Below are 20,247 nucleotides of genomic sequence, written 5' to 3'. Positions count from 1 at the left end.
CTGGGTGAAGCAGATGGGCCTAGCGAACTGGAAGACGAGCCCGATAGGAGACGCTTCCTAGACATCCTACTCCGCCTGTCCCTCTGAAGGTCGTGGTCAGGTGCGGACGACTCACCTTGAGAGGCGGTCGGTGCAGAGGTGGCTGTAGATAGCTGAGGCAAACGTTCTAGGACCTGGACCAGGTACTGAGAGACTTTGGTCAGATCGTGGACCGACTGAGACATAGCAACGGCCCATTCTGGGAGAGGGGAAGTGCCCTCATTACGGGAATCTGTGTGCTCCTGAGAGGCCGACATAGCTGAAGGACGGGCAGAAAGGAGATGGCTGACCCGAAGCCTACTTCTTTTTACAGCGCACACAGGCATAATGCGTAGCGGTGGGCCTGAAACAGAGCTCCCTTGCAGAGTTGGGCATAAGGAAACTGCGCTGAATGGCAGCGGGAATTGGGGGAAGAACTGCAGAGGAGAGCTAATATTTCTGCCTAGAGCAGAGCCTACCTAGTTCCGGCGAGCAGCAGAACCACTGAAGTGTCCCCCAAGCAGCGCAGAAAGCCAGGATAGAAAAAACAGGAAATGCATGATGAGGGGAGCGGTGGGCGGAGCTTAGCGGCTGAGCTGCAATTGGAGCTGACATACAAAAAGAGAAAAGGAGCCCTGTGATGGGCTAAAAAAGGCGCGAGGACAGCGTGCTCAGAAGGAGGAGGCTGCGCTCTGAGAGCGGGAGCTGAAACGAAAGCGAAAGTGAAAGAGCCGGCACCGCAGCCCCGTGATGGAATCACTCAGGAAGGAGAAGAGAAGGCCTGTAAGGAAGTACTGTGCGCGCAGAAAAGCTTTTGAAACCCCTGCCCAGCTGTGACAACGGGGGGAGAAAACCCTGTATTTAGCCCTCTTGAATATATGTGGAGAGGTGCGCGGCTGATGAGAGCGGCGCCCGTCAGGCAGGGCCTGATGATGTTACCGATGGTTCCTCTGGTAATGCTGCGGGCTGGAGGGATCGTACAGGCACTTACCTGGCGTCCCTGAAGAGGATGATCACAGGAGCCTCACAAGGGTAGTGGCAAGCCGCTGGCAACTGTCCTCTGTACCCGCATCCTGCAGAAGACTGCATTAACCTCTTGTTGGCGAGGAGAATCTTGCGATCGCCGTCTTCCTCTCAGCCCTGTCCCGAGAGAGGGGTGAGGAGAGGGATTTAGCAAGGACCAGCCACCTGTCCACATCCCATAGCACCAGGAGGTGACATGGAAAAAGTCCTGCCAGCGGTACTGAGAGTTGCGATGTGGGATCAGCCACACTGCTCGCTCAGCCGCCTGATATGGGAAAGCATGGTGAAACTTCCACCCTGTTTCCCGACTTGAATCTGCAAAACAAAAGACAAAAAATTAAAAAGTTCCACTAGAACACCTAAAGGAAAGAAAAGTTAATCACGGAAGATCCCGGTCCGCCTCCTACAGACACTAAGCACAAACTGAGGTGCTTGGTGCCTGTCGGTGGGTGTATACTGCCGGGGAGGAGCTAATTTTTCATGTTTTGCATAGTGTCAGCCTCCTAGCAGCATACACCCATGATATTCTGTGTCCCCCAATAAGGCGATAAAGAAAAAGAGAAGTCAAACAAAAAAGGAAAGCAAGAGCGAGCAAAAAAGGAAAGCGAGAGCGAACAAAAAAAGGGAAAGCGAGAAGATAGAAAATAGAGATAATTTTATCATTTGTCAGATTACAGATTCACAAACGAACTCTCTATCCCGCAGAGCTGTCACCTGTTGAGATTTCGATGTCCAACGTGTACTTGTGAGACCCCAGCCCATGTTCTCTGATGAACGACTCTTCTACAGGCTCAAAGTTGTTGTCAGACTCATCTGAACTGGATTCCTTCAGAGAACTTTCCACCTTTTCTTCACCCTTTGATACATGGTTGAGGTTGGGCAGGTCTTTGCTGCAGCAGGGTTCCTCATCATCGGCCTCATGTAAACGGGGCTTTGGTTTAGGAGAGTCGTTTCTTATTGGTACGTCGCCTCTTTCATCTCTCCCACCATTGACCAGACTGAAGTCTTCAGGGTCGGGCAGTAACAAGGTGAAGCAGTTTTCCATCTCCGTGAGGCAGGACTGGATGTCCTCTAACATCTCTGGAAGACAGACAATAAAAGTTAATGTTCATTTTTTTTTTATTTTTTTTTTTTAGATCTTAGTGGCAAAAAAAACGTAGCTTGCATCGCCATTTTCTGAGACCCGTAACTTTTTTAGTTTTCTGTCAATGGAACTGTGTGAGGGCTTAAACTCTGTGCTGAGCGGAGTGTTGCAACGGTACCATTTTGGGGTACGTACAAAGTGGCCGTAATGTTCTATGAAACCCTTTACAAACACTACTTTGTAGGACCACCTTTCGTTAAAGTCTTTGGGGGTCTGTATCTACCAGCTTTGAACATCTAGAGGTGACATTTTTTGTCCCTTCTTTGCGCACTTGCTCAGCGAGATTGGATGAGCAGCAATTTTCAAGTCTTGTCACAGATTATCAATGGGATTTAGGTCTTGACTGTGACTGGGCCATTCACACACATGAATATGCTCTGATTTACACCCTCCATTGTAGCTCTGGGCAAGATGTTTAAGGTCGTTGTCCTGCTGGAAGGTGAACTTACGCCACTGCCTCGTCTTTTGCAGCCTTTAACAAGTTTTCCTCCAGAATTGCCATGTATTTAGCTCCATCCATCTTCCTATCAACTCTGAACGGCTTCCCTGCTTCGGCTAAAGAAAAGAATCCCTGCAGCATGGTGCTGCCATCACCATGTGTGATGGTGGGTATGGTGTTTTCAGGGTGATTTGCTTTCACAAATAGCTTTCTTCTTGCCCGCTCTCTCATAAAGGGCAGATTTGTGGAATATAAAACTAATAGTCGGCCTGTGGGAAGGTTCTCCCACTTGAGCTGTGGATCTCTGTAGCTCATCCTGAGTGACCATGGGCTTCTTGGCTGTTACTCTAACTAGTGCCCTCCCTGCTTGGGATGTCAGTGTAGGTTTGCGGCCATGTCTTGGTACGTTTTCAGCTGTGTCATACTCCTTCCATTTTTGGATGATGGACTGAAAAGTGATCAGTGAGACGTTCAGAGACAGTGTGAATATAATATTATATACACATACATACATACATACATACATACATACACACACACACACACACACACACACACACACACACACACACACACACACACACACACAGTGACTTGCGAAAGTATTCGGTCCCCTGGAACTTTTCAACCTTTTCCCATATATCATGCTTCAAACAAAGATACCAAATGTAAATTTTTGGTGAAGAATCTGCAACAAGTGGGACACAATTGTGAAGTTGAAGGAAATTTATTGGTTATTTTAAATTTTTGTGGAAATTCAAAAACTGAAAAGTGGGGCGTGCAATATTATTCGGCCCCTTTAACTTAATACTTTGTTGCGCCACCTTTTACTGCGATTACAGCTGCAAGTCGCTTGGGGTATGTCTCTATCAGTTTTGTACATGGAGAGACTGAAATTCTTGCCCATTCTTCCTTGGCAAACAGCTCGAGCTCAGTGAGGTTGGATGGAGATCGTTTGTGAACAGCAGTTTTCAGCTCTTTCCACAGATTCTCGATTGGATTCAGGTCTGGACTTTGACTTGGCCATTCTAACACCTGGATACGTTTATTTGTGAACCATTCCATTGTAGATTTTGCTTTATGTTTGGGATCGTTGTCTTGTTGGAAGACAAATCTCCGTCCCAGTCTCAGGTCTTTTGCAGACTCCAACAGGTTTTCTTCAAGAATGGTCCTGTATTTGGCTCCATCCATCTTCCCATCAATTTTTACCATCTTCCCTGTCTCTGCTGAAGAAAAGCAGCCACAAACCATGATGCTGCCACCGCCATGTTTGACAGTGGGGATGGTGTGTTCAGGGTGATGAGCTGTGTTGCCTTTACGCCAAACATATCGTTTGGCATTGTTGCCAAAAAGTTCGATTTTGGTTTCATCTGACCAGAGCACCTTGTTCCACATGTTTGGTGTGTCTCCCAGGTGGCTTGTTGCAAACTTTAAATGACACTTTTTATGGATATCTTTGAGAAATGGCTTTCTTCTTGCCACTCTTCCATAAAGGCCTGATTTGTGCAGTGTATGACTGATTGTTGTCCTATGGACAGACTGTCTCACCTAAGCTGTAGATCTCTGCAGTTCATCCAGAGTGATCATGGGCCTCTTGGCTGCATCTCTGATCAGTCTTCTCCTTGTTTAAGATGAACGTTTAGCGGGACGGCCGGGTCTTTGTAGATTTGCAGTGGTATGATACTCCTTCCATTTCAATATGATCGCTTGCACAGTGCTCGTTGGGATGTTTAAAGTTTTGGAAATCATTTTGCATCCAAAATCCGGCATTAAACTTCTCCACAACAGTATCACGGACCTGCCTGTTGTGTTCCTTGGTCTTCATGATGCTCTCTGTGCTTCAAACAGAACCCTGAGACTATCACAGAGCAGGTGCGTTTATATGGAGACTTGATTACACACAGGTGGATTATATTTATCATTTGTCATTTAGGACAACATTGGATCATTCAGAGATCCACAATGAACTTCTGGAGTGAGTTTGCTGCACTGAAAGTAAAGGGTCGAATAATATTGCACGCCCCATTTTTCAGTTTTTGACTTTCCACAAAAATTTAAAATAACCAATAAATTTCGTTCAACTTCACAATTGTGTCCCACTTGTTGATTCTTCACCAAAAATTTACATTTGGTATCTTTATGTTTGAAGCATGATATGTGGGAAAAGGATGAAAAGTTCCAGGGAGCCCAACACTTTCGCAAGGCACTATACATATATATATATATATATATATATATATATATATATATATATATATATATATATATATATATATATATATATACACACATACATACATACACATATACAGTCATGGCCAAAAGTTTAGAGAATGACACAAATATTAATTTTTACAAAGTCTACTGCTTCATTTTTTTCTAATGGCAATTTGCATATACTCCAGAATGTTATAAAGAGTGATCAGCTTAGCAGCAAATTACTTGCAAAGTCAATATTTGCCTAGAAAATTAACTTTACCCCCAAAACACATTTCAACATCATTGCAGCCCTGCCTTAAAAGGACCAGCTAACATCGTTTCAGTGATTGCTCCATTAACAGGTGTGAGTGTTGATGAGGACAGGGCTGGAGATCAATCTGTCATGATTAAGTAAGAATGACACCACTGGACACTTTAAAAGGAGGCTGGTGCTTGGCATCATTGTTTCTCTTCTGTTAACCATGGTTATCTCTAAAGAAACACGTGCAGTCATCATTGCACTGCACAAAAATGGCCTAACAGGGAAGAGTATCGCAGCTAGAAAGATTGCACCTCAGTCAACAATCTATCGCATCATCAAGAACTTCAAGGAGAGAGGTTCCCTTGTTGCCAAAAAGGCTCCAGGGCGCCCAAGAAAGACCAGCAAGCGCCAGGACCGTCTCTTAAAAGTGTTTCAACTGCAGGATCGGGCTACCAGCAGTGCAGAGCTTGCTCAGGAATGGCAGCAGGCAAGGCCTGGTCTCAAGGAGGGCAGCAAAGAACCCACTTCTCTCCAGGAAAAACATCATGGACAGACTGATATTCTGCAAGAGGTACAGGGATTGGACTGCTGAGGACTGGGGTAAAGTCATTTTCTCTTATGAATCCCCTTTTCGATTGTTTGGGACATCTGGAAAACGGCTTATTCGGAGAAGACCAGGTGAGCGCTACCACCAGTCTTGTCTCATGCCAACTGTCAAGCATCCTGAAACCATTCATGTGTGGGGTGGCTTCTCAGCCAAGGGAATGGGCTTGCTCTCAGTCTTGCCTAAAAACACAGCCATGAATAAAGAATGGTACCAGAATGTCCTCCAAGAGCAACTTCTCCCAACCGTCCAAGAGCAGTTTGGCGATCAACAATGCCTTTTTCAACATGATGGAGCACCTTGCCATAAAGCAAAGGTGATAACTAAATGGCTCAGGGAGCAAAACAGAGATTTTGGGACCATGGCCTGGAAACTCCCCAGATCTTAATCCCATTGAGAACTTTTGGTCAATCATCAAGAGACGGGTGGACAAACAAAAACCTTCAAATTCAGACAAAATAAAAGCATTGATTTTGCAAGAATGGACTGCTATCAGTCAGGATTTGACCAAGAAGTTGATTGAGAGCATGCCAGGGAGAATTGCTGAGGTCCTGAAGAAGGGTCAACACTGCAAATATTGACTTGCTGCATTAACTCATTCTAACTGTCAATATAACCTTTTGCTACTCATAATATGATTGCAATTATATTTCTGTATGTGACAAAAACATCTGACAAACACACATAAAAACCAGAGGCCAGCAGATCATGTGAAAATATAATATTTGTGTCATTCTCTAAACTTTTGGCCATGACTGTACACACATTTTACTCTTTTCCAGAGCTTTAACCCTGACCTGTCTGGTGTGTTCCTTGGTTTTCATGATCCTATTTGATCCATAACGTTCTCAAACAACCTTCTGAGGCCTTCACAGAACGGCTGTAATTATACACAGGTGGACTCAACGTACTAATTCTGTGACTTTTGGAGGCAATTGGTCACTGCAAATTTTATTTAGGGATATCAGACTACCGGAGGCTGAATACAAATGCACTGCACGTCACAGTCTGAGATTTATATTTTTAATTTAATTAGAAAACCTTGTATCATTTCCTTTATACCTCACAAGTACTTGCTACATTGCATACCACATTAAATCCCAATAAAATGAATTTAAGTTTATGGGTGTAACGTGAAAAAAAAAAAAAAAGCGGAAAAGTTAATTGGGTACGGATACTTTTTCATAGCACTGTACACATACACAGAATAGATGGGGGGGGTGTTACCTTCCATCTCACTCTTTGCTTTTTTGGCTTTCTCCCGATAAATATTTTCTAAACGTTTCTGCTTTTCCTCTTCCCGTTTCCTCTCTGCTACCGTCCTGGAGCTCACATCCTGGAAATCCACCTGAAATGTAGCCACATACAATTTAAGTACCTAAGATGCTCGCGCAATAAAATCCTTTGATAATACATATAGCGTTGTGCTCCTCCAATACAACAAAACTGTGCAAGAAACAGTATTTGCTTTCCCACCGTTTTGTGTACGCAGTTTCCATACAGATTAGTGTGATGTGACTTAATAAATTTAACAACCAGTGGCTTCTTCCAGGGTGTAATGCCCCGGAAGAAGCCAATAATGGCGAATCTCAAGTGGCCCCAGAAGAAATCAGTAATGGTGAAACTCGAGTGGCCCCGGAAGAAGCAAATAACGGTGACATGAAAGTCGAGTGTCTCCAGAAGAAGCTGGAAAAGATGAAACGCAAGTGTCTTTGAAAGAAGTCAGTAATGGTAATCTATCGGCCCCAGAAAGACCCGATACTGGTGAATTGTCAATCTGGGTAGACATGTAGTGATATGATGGTAGCATTACTGCGCTATTGTAGCCTTCTGGGCTTGCAATTTTCAATATCTTATTGAAGAGACAGGTGAAATAACTGTTCTTAATCCACAGGAGAAGCTGGGGTTATATGGATATAGGATAAGAACTATATCAGAACCACACACTAATAGTCACCTTTTTGTTCTGTTTCAAAAAGTGATATCCCAAGGAGAGCTTCTTGTAGGCTTCCCCAAACTTCTCGTGCCATTCCTGCACAGCCTTAATGGCTAAAATTTTGAGTTTCTGTGCCACTTCCTTGGGAGGCGGCAGTGGCTGGTCATAGTCAGTCTCTATAGTGAGCTCCAAGAACTCCTGAAAGTTGTTGATGAGCAGAGTCCTGAACAAGTGCGACCGACTGAACAGCTCGCTGACTATCTGAAAGGCGGACAGGCGGATCTCTGCATGCTCCTGATTCAGCTGGATCATCAGCAGGTGGTATACGTGTTTAATCTGCTCATCTGAAGATCTGCACAATGAATAGAAAAAAATAAGTTACATATCTTATTCTGCACTGATCCTGAGTTACCCCCTGTATTATACTCCAGAGCTGCACTCACTATTCTGCTGGTGCAGTCACTGTGTACATACATTACACCACTGATCCTGAGTGACATCCTGTATTATACCCCAGAGCTGCACTCACTATTCTGCTGGTGCAGTCACTGTGTACATATATTACATTACTGATCCTGAGTTACATCCTTTATTATACCCCAGAGCTGCACTCACTATTCTGCTGGTGCAGTCACTGTGTACATACATTACTGATCCTGAGTTACATCCTGTATTATACGCCAGAGCTGCACTCACTATTCTGCTGGTGCAGTCACTGTGTACATATATTACATTAATGATCCTGAGTTACATCCTGTATTATACCCCAGAGATGCACTCACTATTCTGCTGGTGCAGTCACTGTGTACATATATTACATTAATGATCCTGAGTTACCCCCTGTATTATACTCCAGAGCTGCACTCACTATTCTGCTGGTGCAGTCACTGTGTACATACATTACACCACTGATCCTGAGTGACATCCTGTATTATACCCCAGAGCTGCACTCACTATTCTGCTGGTGCAGTCACTGTGTACATATATTACATTACTGATCCTGAGTTACATCCTTTATTATACCCCAGAGCTGCACTCACTATTCTGCTGGTGCAGTCACTGTGTACATACATTACTGATCCTGAGTTACATCCTGTATTATACGCCAGAGCTGCACTCACTATTCTGCTGGTGCAGTCACTGTGTACATATATTACATTAATGATCCTGAGTTACATCCTGTATTATACCCCAGAGATGCACTCACAATTGTGCTGATGCAGTCACTGTGTACATACAGTCACGGCCAAAAGTTTAGAGAATGACACAAATATTATATTTTCACATGATCTGCTGCCCTATAGTTTTTATGTGTGTTTGTCAGATGTTTTTATCACATACAGAAATATAATTGCAATCATATTATGAGTAGCAAAAGGTTATATTGACAGTTAGAATGAGTTAATGCAGCAAGTCAATATTTGCAGTGTTGACCCTTCTTCTTCAGGACCTCAGCAATTCTCCCTGGCATGCTCTCAATCAACTTCTGGATCAAATCCTGACTGATAGCAGTCCATTCTTGCAAAATCAATGCTTTTATTTTGTCTGAATTTGAAGGTTTTTGTTTGTCCACCCGTCTCTTGATGATTGATCACAAGTTCTCAATGGGATTAAGATCTGGGGAGTTTCCAGGCCATGGTCCCAAAATCTCTATGTTTTGTTCCCTGAGCCATTTAGTTATCACCTTTGCTTTATGGCAAGGTGCTCCATCATGTTGAAAAAGGCATTGTTGATCGCCAAACTGCTCTTGGACGGTTGGGAGAAGTTGCTCTTGGAGGACATTCTGGTACCATTCTTTATTCATGACTGTGTTTTTAGGCAAGACTGAGAGAGAGCCCATTCCCTTGGCTGAGAAGCAACCCCACACATGAATGGTTTCAGGATGCTTGACAGTTGGCATGAGACAAGACTGGTGGTAGTGCTCACCTGGTCTTCTCCGAATAAGCCGTTTTCCAGATGTCCCAAACAATCGAAAAGGGGATTCATCAGAGAAAATGACTTTACCCCAGTCCTCAGCAGTCCACTCCCTGTACCTCTTGCAGAATATCAGTCTGTCCATGATGTTTTTTCTGGAGAGAAGTGGCTTCTTTGCTGCCCTCCTTGAGACCAGGCCTTGCTCCAAGAGTCTCCGCCTCACAGTGCGTGCAGATGCACTCACACCTGCCTGCTGCCATTCCTGAGCAAGCTCTGCACTGCTGGTAGCCCGATCCCGCAGCTGAAACACTTTTAAGAGACGGTCCTGGCGCTTGCTGGTCTTTCTTGGGCGCCCTGGAGTCTTTTTGGCAACAAGGGAACCTCTCTCCTTGAAGTTCTTGATGATGCGATAGATTGTTGACTGAGGTGCAATCTTTCTAGCTGCGATACTCTTCCCTGTTAGGCCATTTTTGTGCAGTGCAATGATGACTGCACGTGTTTCTTTAGAGATAACCATGGTTAACAGAAGAGAAACAATGATGCCAAGCACCAGCCTCCTTTTAAAGTGTCCAGTGGTGTCATTCTTACTTAATCATGACAGATTGATCTCCAGCCCTGTCCTCATCAACACCCACACCTGTGTTAATGGAGCAATCACTGAAACGATGTTAGCTGGTCCTTTTAAGGCAGGACTGCAATGATGTTGAAATGTGTTTTGGGGGATAAAGTTCATTTTCTAGGCAAATATTGACTTTGCAAGTAATTGCTGTTAAGCTGATCACTCTTCATAACATTCTGGAGTATATGCAAATTGCCATTAGAAAAAATGAAGCAGTAGACTTTGTAAAAATTAATATTTGTGTCATTCTCAAAACTTTTGGCCATGACTGTACATTACTGATCCTGAGTTACATCCTGTATTATACCCCAGAGCTGCACTCACTATTCTGATGGTGCAGTCACTGTGTACATACATTACTGATCCTGAGTTACATCCTGTATTGTACTCCAGAGCTGCACTCACTATTCTGCTGGTGCAGTCACTGTGTACATTACTGATCCTGAGTTACATCCTGTATTATACTCGAGAGCTGCACTCACTAGTCTGCTGGTGCAGTCACTGTGTACATACATTACATTACTGATCCTGAGTTACATCCTGTATTATACCCCAGAGCTGCACTCACTATTCTGCTGGTGCAGTCACTGTGTACATACATTACTGATCCTGAGTTACATCCTGTATTACACCCCAGAGCTGCACTCACTATTCTGCTGGTGCAGTCACTGTGTACATACATTACTGATCCGGAGTTACATCCTGTATTATACCCCAGAGCTGCACTCACTATTCTGCTGGTGCAGTCACTGTGTACATACATTACTGATCCTGAGTTATACCCTGTACTAGCTGAAGAGCCCGGCGCTGCCCGGGCATAGTTACTAACTGTGGTTAGTTATAGCAAATTATAATTATCCTTCATCCCATAGTCCCATGCCTATATACCCATCACACATCCTCCATCCCATAGTCCAGTGCCCATATACCCATCATACATATCCTCCATCCCATAGTCAACCATTATCACATCATAATGAGCGGCGGGGCTTGATATGCACACACTGTTTCCCCATTATGTAGATAGGGTCAAAATTGTTTGGTGAATTGGAATGCGTGGGGTTAAAGTTTCGCCTCACAACATAGCTTAGGACGCTCTCGGGGTCCAGACGTGTGACTGTGCCTAATTTTGTGGCTGTAGCTGCGACGGTGCGGATGCCTATCCCAGACATACATACACACACACAAAAATAAATACACACTTTGAGCTTCATATATTAGATTACACTCCAGAGCTGCACTCACTATTCTGCTGGTGCAGTCACTGTGTACATACATTACTGATCCCGAGTTGCATCCTGTATTATACCCCAGAGCTGCACTCACTATTCTGCTGGTGCAGTCACTGTGTACATACATTACTGATCCCGAGTTACCTCCTGTATTATTCTCCAGAGCTGCACTCGCTGTTCTGCTGGTGCAGTCACGGTGTACATACATTACATTACTGATCCTGAGTTACCTCCTGTATTATGCTCCAGAGCTGCACTCACCATTCTGCTGGTGCAGTCACTGTGTGCATGCATTACATTACTGATCCTGAGTTACCTCCTGTATTATACTCCAGAGCTGCGCTCACTATTCTGCTGGTGCAGTCACTGTGTACATACATTACTGATCCTGAGTTACATCCTGTATTATACCCCAGAGCTGCACTCACTAATCTCCTGGTGCAGTCACTGTGCACATACATTACTGATCCTGAGTTACATCCTGTATTATACTCCAGAGCTGCACTCACTATTCTGCTGGTGCAGTCACTGTGTACATACATTACATTACTGATCCTGAGTTACATGCTGTATTATAGTCCAGAGCTGCACTCACTATTCTGCTGGTGCAGTCACTGTGTACATACATTACTAATCCTGAGTTACCTCCTGTATCATACCCCAGAGCTGCACTCACTATTCTGCTGGTGCAGTCACAGTGTACATACATTACTGATCCTGAGTTACATCCTGTATTATACCCCAGAGCTGCGTTCACTATTCTGCTGGTGCAGTCACTGTGTACATACATTACTGATCCTGAGTTACATCCTGTATTATATCCCAGAGCTGTGCTCACTATTCTGCTGGTGCAGTCACTGTGTACATACATTACTGATCCTGAGTTACATGCTGTATTATACCCCAGAGCTGCACTCACTATTCTGCTGGTCCAGTCACTGTGTACATACATTACATTACTGATCCTGAGTTACGTCCTGTATTATACTCCAGAGCTGCACTCACTATTCTGCTGGTGCAGTCACTGTGTACATACATTACTGATCCTGAGTTACATCCTGTATTATACCCCAGAGCTGCGTTCACTATTCTGCTGGTGCAGTCACTGTGTACATACATTACTGATCCTGAGTTACATCCTGTATTATATCCCAGAGCTGTGCTCACTATTCTGCTGGTGCAGTCACTGTGTACATACATTACTGATCCTGAGTTACATGCTGTATTATACCCCAGAGCTGCACTCACTATTCTGCTGGTCCAGTCACTGTGTACATACATTACATTACTGATCCTGAGTTACGTCCTGTATTATACACCAGAGCTGCACTCACTATTCTGCTGGTGCAGTCACTGTGTACATACATTACATTACTGATCCTGAGTTACGTCCTGTATTATACTCCAGAGCTGCACTCACTATTCTGCTGGTGCAGTCACTGTGTACATACATTACTGATCCTAAGTTACATGCTGTATTATACTCCAGAGCTGCACTCACTATTCTGCTGGTAGAGGAGGAGCTGGTGATCTGGGGGTATACTGCTGGTTCTTATAGGGGGCATATTACGCCCGAGTTGGTCCGATGTTGCACTGCATATACCGCAGCCTTGTACATTACGCTCACCTGCAGATCTTCTTCAGCTGCTTGAGCTTCTGTGGGTTGAGCTGCGGCTCCCCGGATGTGGTCAGTGACTCCACCAGCTCCTCTAGTGTCGGCTCCATCCTCACATGTCTGGGGAGAAGGATCAGACGTCAATAGAGGGAACCTTCCTAAGATCAGCAGAGCACTGGGCCCCGTCATCACGAGGACTTCTCACCGCTGAGAGCTTATCCAGGAAGATGCACAGCGATCAGTGAGGGACGAGGGGACAGGCAGCGCTGCAGACAATCACTCAACTTGGCGGCTCATAGCAGCTCGTGCAGGGACAGTTTTTTTGGCGGCTGTGAAATTATGATCGGTGAAGTCAGCGTTGCAGACCATAGGAGGGGATGTGGCAAAGGAGGAGAGGCTGCGCCGGACACGGGGGGGGGGGGGGGGGGGGGGGGCAAAGGAGGAGAGGCTGCGCCGGACACGGGGGGGGGGGGGGGGCAAAGGAGGAGAGGCCGCGCCGGACACGGGGAGGGGGGGGGGGGGGGGGGGGCAAAGGAGGAGAGGCTGCGCCGGACACGGGGGGGGGGGGGGGCAAAGGAGGAGAGGCCGCGCCGGACACGGGGAGGGGGGGGGGCAAAGGAGGAGAGGCAGCGCCGGACACGGGGAGGGGGGGGGGGCAAAGGAGGAGAGGCCGCGCCGGACACGGGGAGGGGGGGGGGGCAAAGGAGGAGAGGCAGCGCCGGACACGGGGAGGGGGGGGGGGGGCAAAGGAGGAGAGGCAGCGCCGGACACGGGGGGGGGGGGGGGGCAAAGGAGGAGAGGCAGCGCCGGACACGGGGGGGGGGGGGGGGCAAAGGAGGAGAGGCAGCGCCGGACACGGGGAGGGGGGGGGGCAAAGGAGGAGAGGCAGCGCCGGACACGGGGAGGGGGGGCAAGGGAGGAGAGGCAGCGCCGGACACGGGCAGAGGAGCAAAGGAGGAGAGGCAGCGCCGGACCCGGGGAGGGGGGCAAGGGAGGAGAGGCAGCGCCGGACACGGGGAGAGGAGCAAAGGAGGAGAGGCAGCGCCGGACCCGGGGAGAGGGGCAAGGGAGGAGAGGCAGCGCCGGACCTGGGGAGGGGGGGCAAAGGAGGAGAGGCAGCGCCGGACCCGGGGAGGGGGGGGGGCAAAGGAGGAGAGGCAGCGTCGGACCCGGGGAGGGGGGGGGGCAAAGGAGGAGAGGCAGCGCCGGACCCGGGGAGGGGGGGGGGCAAAGGAGGAGAGGCAGCGCCGGACCCGGGGAGGGGGGGCAAGGGAGGAGAGGCAGCGCCGGACCCGGGGAGGGGGGGGGGGGGGCAAAGGAGGAGAGGCAGCGCCGGACCCGGGGAGGGGGGGCAAGGGAGGAGAGGCAGCGCCGGACCCGGGGAGGGGGGGGCAAGGGAGGAGAGGCAGCGCCGGACACGGGGAGAGGAGCAAAGGAGGAGAGGCAGCTCCGGACCCGGGGAGGGGGGGGCAAAGGTTTGGTTTGAACGCTGAGTCCTCACGATGCAAGGAGCGGCCCGTCCTATACGCCACTGCTTACCCCTTCCCATCGGGCGCAGTCTGCGTCACACAGCCAACTGCTGCTGTTTAAAGTGTTGCTTGAGGCAAAAGAAAAATTAAAAAAAAAAAAAGTTGCAAAATAATCTGAAATAAAAAATGTTGTAAATATAAATTAAAACGGACAGCAAAAAGATAAAACAGTCGCAAAAAACAAATATAAAGGTTGAAAAAAAATTAAAATAAAATGCAAAAAAAGCCACAAATATGAATAAAATTGAAATAGTTTGAAAAAAATATAAATAAAATAATAATTTAAAAAAACAAGTTATGTCTCCTAAGAGAAGAAGAGGAAACGCCAAATACCCAGTCAGGAAGGGGATAGAGCAGACCGGCCGCAGCAGGCGAGGATACTGAGACCTCCCGGACTCACACAGCCCCCCCGGACTCACACAGCCCCCCCCGGACTCACACAGCCCCCCAGGGCCTCCTACCTGCCGGCCGCTCACTGGACGGATCCCTGTACGGACTCCGCTCGCCCGGACTTGCCCAACGACAAAAACGCACTCCCAGACCACGCCTCTTCCGCTGTAAACACGACGTCATCACGTCACGCACAGTAAGGGCAGCGTCCTGGCTTCAGGCGAGATAATCATTCGTGATACGTACCATTGAAGTCAATCGCGCAAAACTTTATTTAAAAAAATCAACCAGAAGTGTTTCTCCTAGCGAATAAGATCACTACTTTCATTTTGCACCGTAAAGTAACCCCAGGTTGGTTGCCTTTGGCAACCCTGTACATTTGGACTCATTATTTTACAACTTTTGGTTTATTTTAAATGATCAAATATCTCCAGTAAGAAATGTAGTATAGTTCTTCTTATATACTGCATTGCTTACCCCATGTGCACGGTCTTGGAATAGGTCAGGTAGCCATAGTTACAAACATTACTAACTGTCACTATATGAGTGGTCGTAACCATGGATACATAATCTACTGCAATGTCCTGCACATGGGGTAAGTGACATAGTGAATCAGAAGAACTATACTACATTTCTAATTGGAGGGATTTGCTAATATTATTATACCTACTATTTATTAGGAGATGATCTTGGAGATGGGAAAACCTCTTAACTCGAACACGTGACAAAACATCGGACATGTCTCCACGATTTTACACAGATGTGAACAACCCCATCCGGGTGGCGCTCGCAGCAAGTTGGCGCTGACAAACATAGAGGTCTCCAGGAGACCTCCCGTTGTCATGCTGACCCATCGGTGACTCGCGATCACGTGACAGTGTTCACCGGTGGATGGGTTTCCGACCCGGTGGCCGGAAGCGCGCGTTAAACGCCGCTGTCAGAGTTTGACAGCGGCATTTAATGGGTTAATAGCCGCGGGTGGATGGTGATTCCACCCATGGATATTCCAGGCACAGCTGATATGTGCAGGGAAAGATGTGGGATCACCGCCGGAGCACACATCAAAGGGAGGGAGTCCGACGTGGGCGTGCTATTATCTCCAACGTCAGAAAGGGGTTAATGAAATTTCACCCAGTTTCTGGCTGCAGTCGTTATTCTTTTCTTATTTCATATACAGCTTCCCCTAATGTGCAGTTTGCCGCCTGATCCAAGGTGTAGACTTTTTGCTTGTGGGATGGTCTCTCCTGGTAATATAGGCTGGATGTGAGGTCTTTGTGTATCCAGGCGCTCCTGTCTTCTCCTGTATAGGCTCGTTGCGGACAGCTATAGATTCCCTCATCCGAGAGAATTGGTCCGATCATGTAAACAACTGCATTAACCCATAAGTCCAGCTTCTATCCTTCATTCACTTGCTCTTGATTTATTTTATTCATTATTGATGAGCGAACGTGCTGGGATAAGGGGTTATCTGAGCATGCTCTGGTGCTAACAGTGTCTTCAGCGCACTTGAAAAATATGTTTGCGTTCCCGCGGGTGGGAATTAACTAAATTGCCATTTTGTTAGGTACTACCTGCATGTGTCGAACAGCCGAGGGGACTAGAACATATTTTTCGAGCACACCGTAGACACTTGGTTAACATCCGAGCATGCTCAGATAACATCTGAGCATGTTCGTTCATCACTTCTCCTTACCTATAGCCCATTTTGTAATCACCCTCCATGCAGTTGTGAATACTTCGTCCCCTCTCCACAGTGGAACTCTGCGTATATCTCTTTGCTGCGATCACTAACACTGAGAGAGGGGAGGAGAGATCAGAGAGAGTTGTCTGTTCCGGGAGCAGAAGGTAGAGATGGATTCCTAACATTTTTTCTGCAAAAGCACAATGCCAGACGAAAGACTTACACTCTGCAGGAGAAAATATTAAATGAAAAAGTTTCCAGCTCAGATAAACCGTAAATGATGCCGTTGATTGGCTGCAGCGGTCAAGCTTCTCCCTTACCTTCGCTGGACAGTGATACTGAGGCGGAGGAGAAGCAGCAGCACTGATTACTTATTACCCTAAGCTAGGCTCATAAAACTAACTTTTAAAGTGGGGGACAACCCCTTTAACTTTGCATTTAGTAAACAAATGAAAATTAAAAACATCAAAATTATTGCATTTTTTATTAAAAAGCTTTTATTGCATTTTTCAGGCTAGTGGGGTGGCCGAAGAACAGCAATTCTGGCATTTTAGAATTTGGATTATTTCTCTGTTTATAGCATTTTCTCTAGTGGTTAATTCATTGTAGACTGGACTCCACCAAATGCGGCGATACCAATGTTGCATTTTTTTTTTACTTATTTCTTTACTTTTGATGGTGGTGAAGGAGGGTTGTTTTTAATTTTTTTACTTTTTCTTTAAATGGTACAGGAGGCTAAAAATCAAAAAGAAAAATAAACATATTTGGAATCTCTGCACTTGTAAAAGTCTGATCAGTCGGTAATTATTTTGAGCAAACAGCAGAATAAATAAATAAATAAAAACAAAAAGGATGAAACGCAAGAATAGCAGTTTTTAATTGTTGCACTACCTGCAAAAAAAAAAGTTACAAATCTCAGAAGATAGTAGATATAACAGTAACGTAAATGGTGTCATTCAAAATTACAAGTTATCCCACATTAAATACAAAAAACCTTCTACGGCTATGTGGAGGGAAAAATAAAGAATAAAAAAAAGTTATTATGGCTCTTGGAAGAAGGTAAAGGAAAAATCAAAGCTCAAAAAATAGAAAATTTTACTTTTTTTTTGCTAACGTTGCAGAGTACAGCAGTGGAAATCTTCAGGACTGCTGCACTCTGCACAATGACGTATCTCGCCCATGTCAGGTGCTGCTGCACTCTGCACAATGACGTAGCTCCGCCGTGTCAGGTGCTGCTTCACTCTGCACAATGATGTAGCTCGCCCATGGGTGCTGCTGCACTCTGCACAGTGACGGAGCTCGCCCATGTCAGGTGCTGCTGCACTCTGCACAATGACATAGCTCTGTCGTGTCAGGTGCTGCTGCACTCTGCACAGTGACGTAGCGCTCTGCCGTGTCAGGTGCTGCTGCACTCTGCGCAATGACGTAGCTCTGCCGTGTCAGGTGCTGCTGCACTCTGCACAGTGACGTAGCTCGCCCATGTCAGGTGCTGCTGCACTCTGCACAGTGACGTAGCTCGCCCATGTCAGGTGTTGCTGCACTCTGCACAATGACATAGCTCTGTCGTGTCAGGTGCTGCTGCACTCTGCACAGTGACGTAGCGCTCTGCCGTGTCAGGTGCTGCTGCACTCTGCGCAATGACGTAGCTCCGTCGTGTCAGGTGCTGCTTCACTCTGCACAGTGACGTAGCTCGCCCATGTCAGGTGCTGCTGCACTCTGCACAGTGACGTAGCTCGCCCATGTCAGGTGTTGCTGCACTCTGCACAATGACATAGCTCTGTCGTGTCAGGTGCTGCTGCACTCTGCACAGTGACGTAGCGCTCTGCCGTGTCAGGTGCTGCTGCACTCTGCGCAATGACGTACCTCCGTCGTGTCAGGTGCTGCTTCACTCTGCACAGTGACGTAGCTCACCCATGTCAGGTGCTGCTGCATCCTGCACAATGATGTAGCTCTGCCGTGTCAGGTGCTGCTGCACTCTGCTCAGTGACGTAGCGCTCTGCCGTGACAGGTGCTGCTGCACTCTGCGCAATGATATAGATCGCCCATGTCAGGTGCTGCTGCACTCTGCACAGTGACGTAGCTCGCCCATGTCAGGTGCTGCTGCACTCTGCCCAATGACGTCTCTCTGCCGTGTCAGGTGCTGCTGCACTCTGCACAATGACGTAGCTCCGCCGTGTCAGGTTTTGCTGCACTCTGCACAATGACATAGCTCTGTCGTGTCAGGTGCTGCTGCACTCTGCACAATGACGTAGCTCGCCCATGTCAGGTGCTGCTGCACTCTGCACAGTGACGTAGCTCGCCCATGTCAGGTGTTGCTGCACTCTGCACAATGACATAGCTCTGTCGTGTCAGGTGCTGCTGCACTCTGCGCAATGACGTAGCTCCGTCGTGTCAGGTACTGCTGCACTCTGCACACTGACGTAGCTCGCCAATGTCAGATGCTGCTGCACTCTGCACAATGATGTAGCTCTGCCGTGTCAGGTGCTGCTGCACTCTGCTCAGTGACGTAGCGCTCTGCCGTGACAGGTGCTGCTGCACTCTGCACAATGATATAGCTCTGCCGTGTCAGGTGCTGCTGCACTCTGCACAATGACGTAGCTCGCCCATGTCAGTTGCTGCTGCACTCTGCACAATGACGTAGCTCGCCCATGTCAGGTGCTGCTGCACTCTGCACAATGACGTAGCTCCGCCGTGTCAGGTGCTGCTGCACTCTGCACAATGATGTAGCTCGCCCATGGGCGCTGCTGCACTCTGCACAGTGACGGAGCTCGCCCATGTCAGGTGCTGCTGCACTCTGCACAATGACATAGCTCTGTCGTGTCAGGTGCTGCTGCACTCTGCACAGTGACGTAGCGCTCTGCCGTGTCAGGTGCTGCTGCACTCTGCGCAATGACGTAGCTCCGTCGTGTCAGGTGCTGCTTCACTCTGCACAGTGACGTAGCTCGCCCATGGCAGGTGCTGCTGCACTCTGCACAATGATGTAGCTCTGCCGTGTCAGGTGCTGCTGCACTCTGCTCAGTGACGTAGCGCTCTGCCGTGACAGGTGCTGCTGCACTCTGCGCAATGATATAGCTCGCCCATGTCAGGTGCTGCTGCACTCTGCACAGTGACGTAGCTCTGCCGTGTCAGGTGCTGCTGCACTCTGCACAGTGACGTAGCGCTCTGCCGTGACAGGTGCTGCTGCACTCTGCGCAATGATATAGCTCGCCCATGTCAGGTGCTGCTGCACTCTGCACAGTGACGTAGCTCTGCCGTGTCAGGTGCTGCTGCACTCTGTACAGTGACGTAGCGCTCTGCCGTGACAGGTGCTGCTGCACTCTGCGCAATGACGTCTCTCTGCCGTGTCAGGTGCTGCTGCACTCTGCACAATGACGTAGCTTGCCCATGTCAGGTGCTGCTGCACTCTGCACAATGATGTAGCTCCGCCGTGTCAGGTTTTGCTGCACTCTGCTCAGTGACGTAGCGCTCTGCCGTGACAGGTGCTGCTGCACTCTGCACAATGATATAGCTCTGCCGTGTCAGGTGCTGCTGCACTCTGCACAATGACGTAGCTCGCCCATGTCAGGTGCTGCTGCACTCTGCACAATGACATAGCTCGGCCATGTCAGGTGCTGCTGCACTCTGCACAATGATGTAGCTCGC

General features: G+C 47.6%; 1 protein-coding gene across 3 annotated transcripts in view; it reads right to left on the bottom strand.

Annotated features, from left to right (window-relative positions):
* UVSSA (UV stimulated scaffold protein A) overlaps nt 1–15,151 on the bottom strand; it is a 109,461-nt gene extending 94,310 nt beyond the window's left edge. The window contains exons 1-7 of one of the 3 annotated variants that reach the window (XM_073574419.1): nt 14,996–15,147; nt 14,545–14,648; nt 13,211–13,334; nt 13,018–13,125; nt 7,647–7,977; nt 6,917–7,037; nt 1,756–2,121 (exon numbers count right to left, since the gene is read on the bottom strand). In XM_073574419.1, coding sequence (XP_073430520.1) covers nt 1,756–2,121; nt 6,917–7,037; nt 7,647–7,977; nt 13,018–13,115 — 916 coding nt within the window. In that variant the 5' untranslated portion in view covers nt 13,116–13,125; nt 13,211–13,334; nt 14,545–14,648; nt 14,996–15,147. Of the gene's footprint in view, nt 1–1,755; nt 2,122–6,916; nt 7,038–7,646; nt 7,978–13,017; nt 13,126–13,210; nt 13,335–14,544; nt 14,649–14,995 lie in introns of all 3 variants that reach the window. The other 2 variants (XM_073574418.1, XM_073574417.1) reach the window with 2 other exon arrangements.
* Nucleotides 15,152–20,247: the final 5,096 nt, after the last annotated feature.

The sequence above is a fragment of the Dendrobates tinctorius genome, unplaced genomic scaffold (genome assembly GCF_039654945.1).
Source record: "Dendrobates tinctorius isolate UK_male_01 unplaced genomic scaffold, ASM3965494v1 ptg000039l, whole genome shotgun sequence".
Lineage (NCBI taxonomy): Eukaryota > Metazoa > Chordata > Amphibia > Anura > Dendrobatidae > Dendrobates > Dendrobates tinctorius.
The sequence above is the reverse complement of the archived record's forward strand: the minus strand, read 5'-3'. Positions and strand labels throughout refer to the sequence as shown.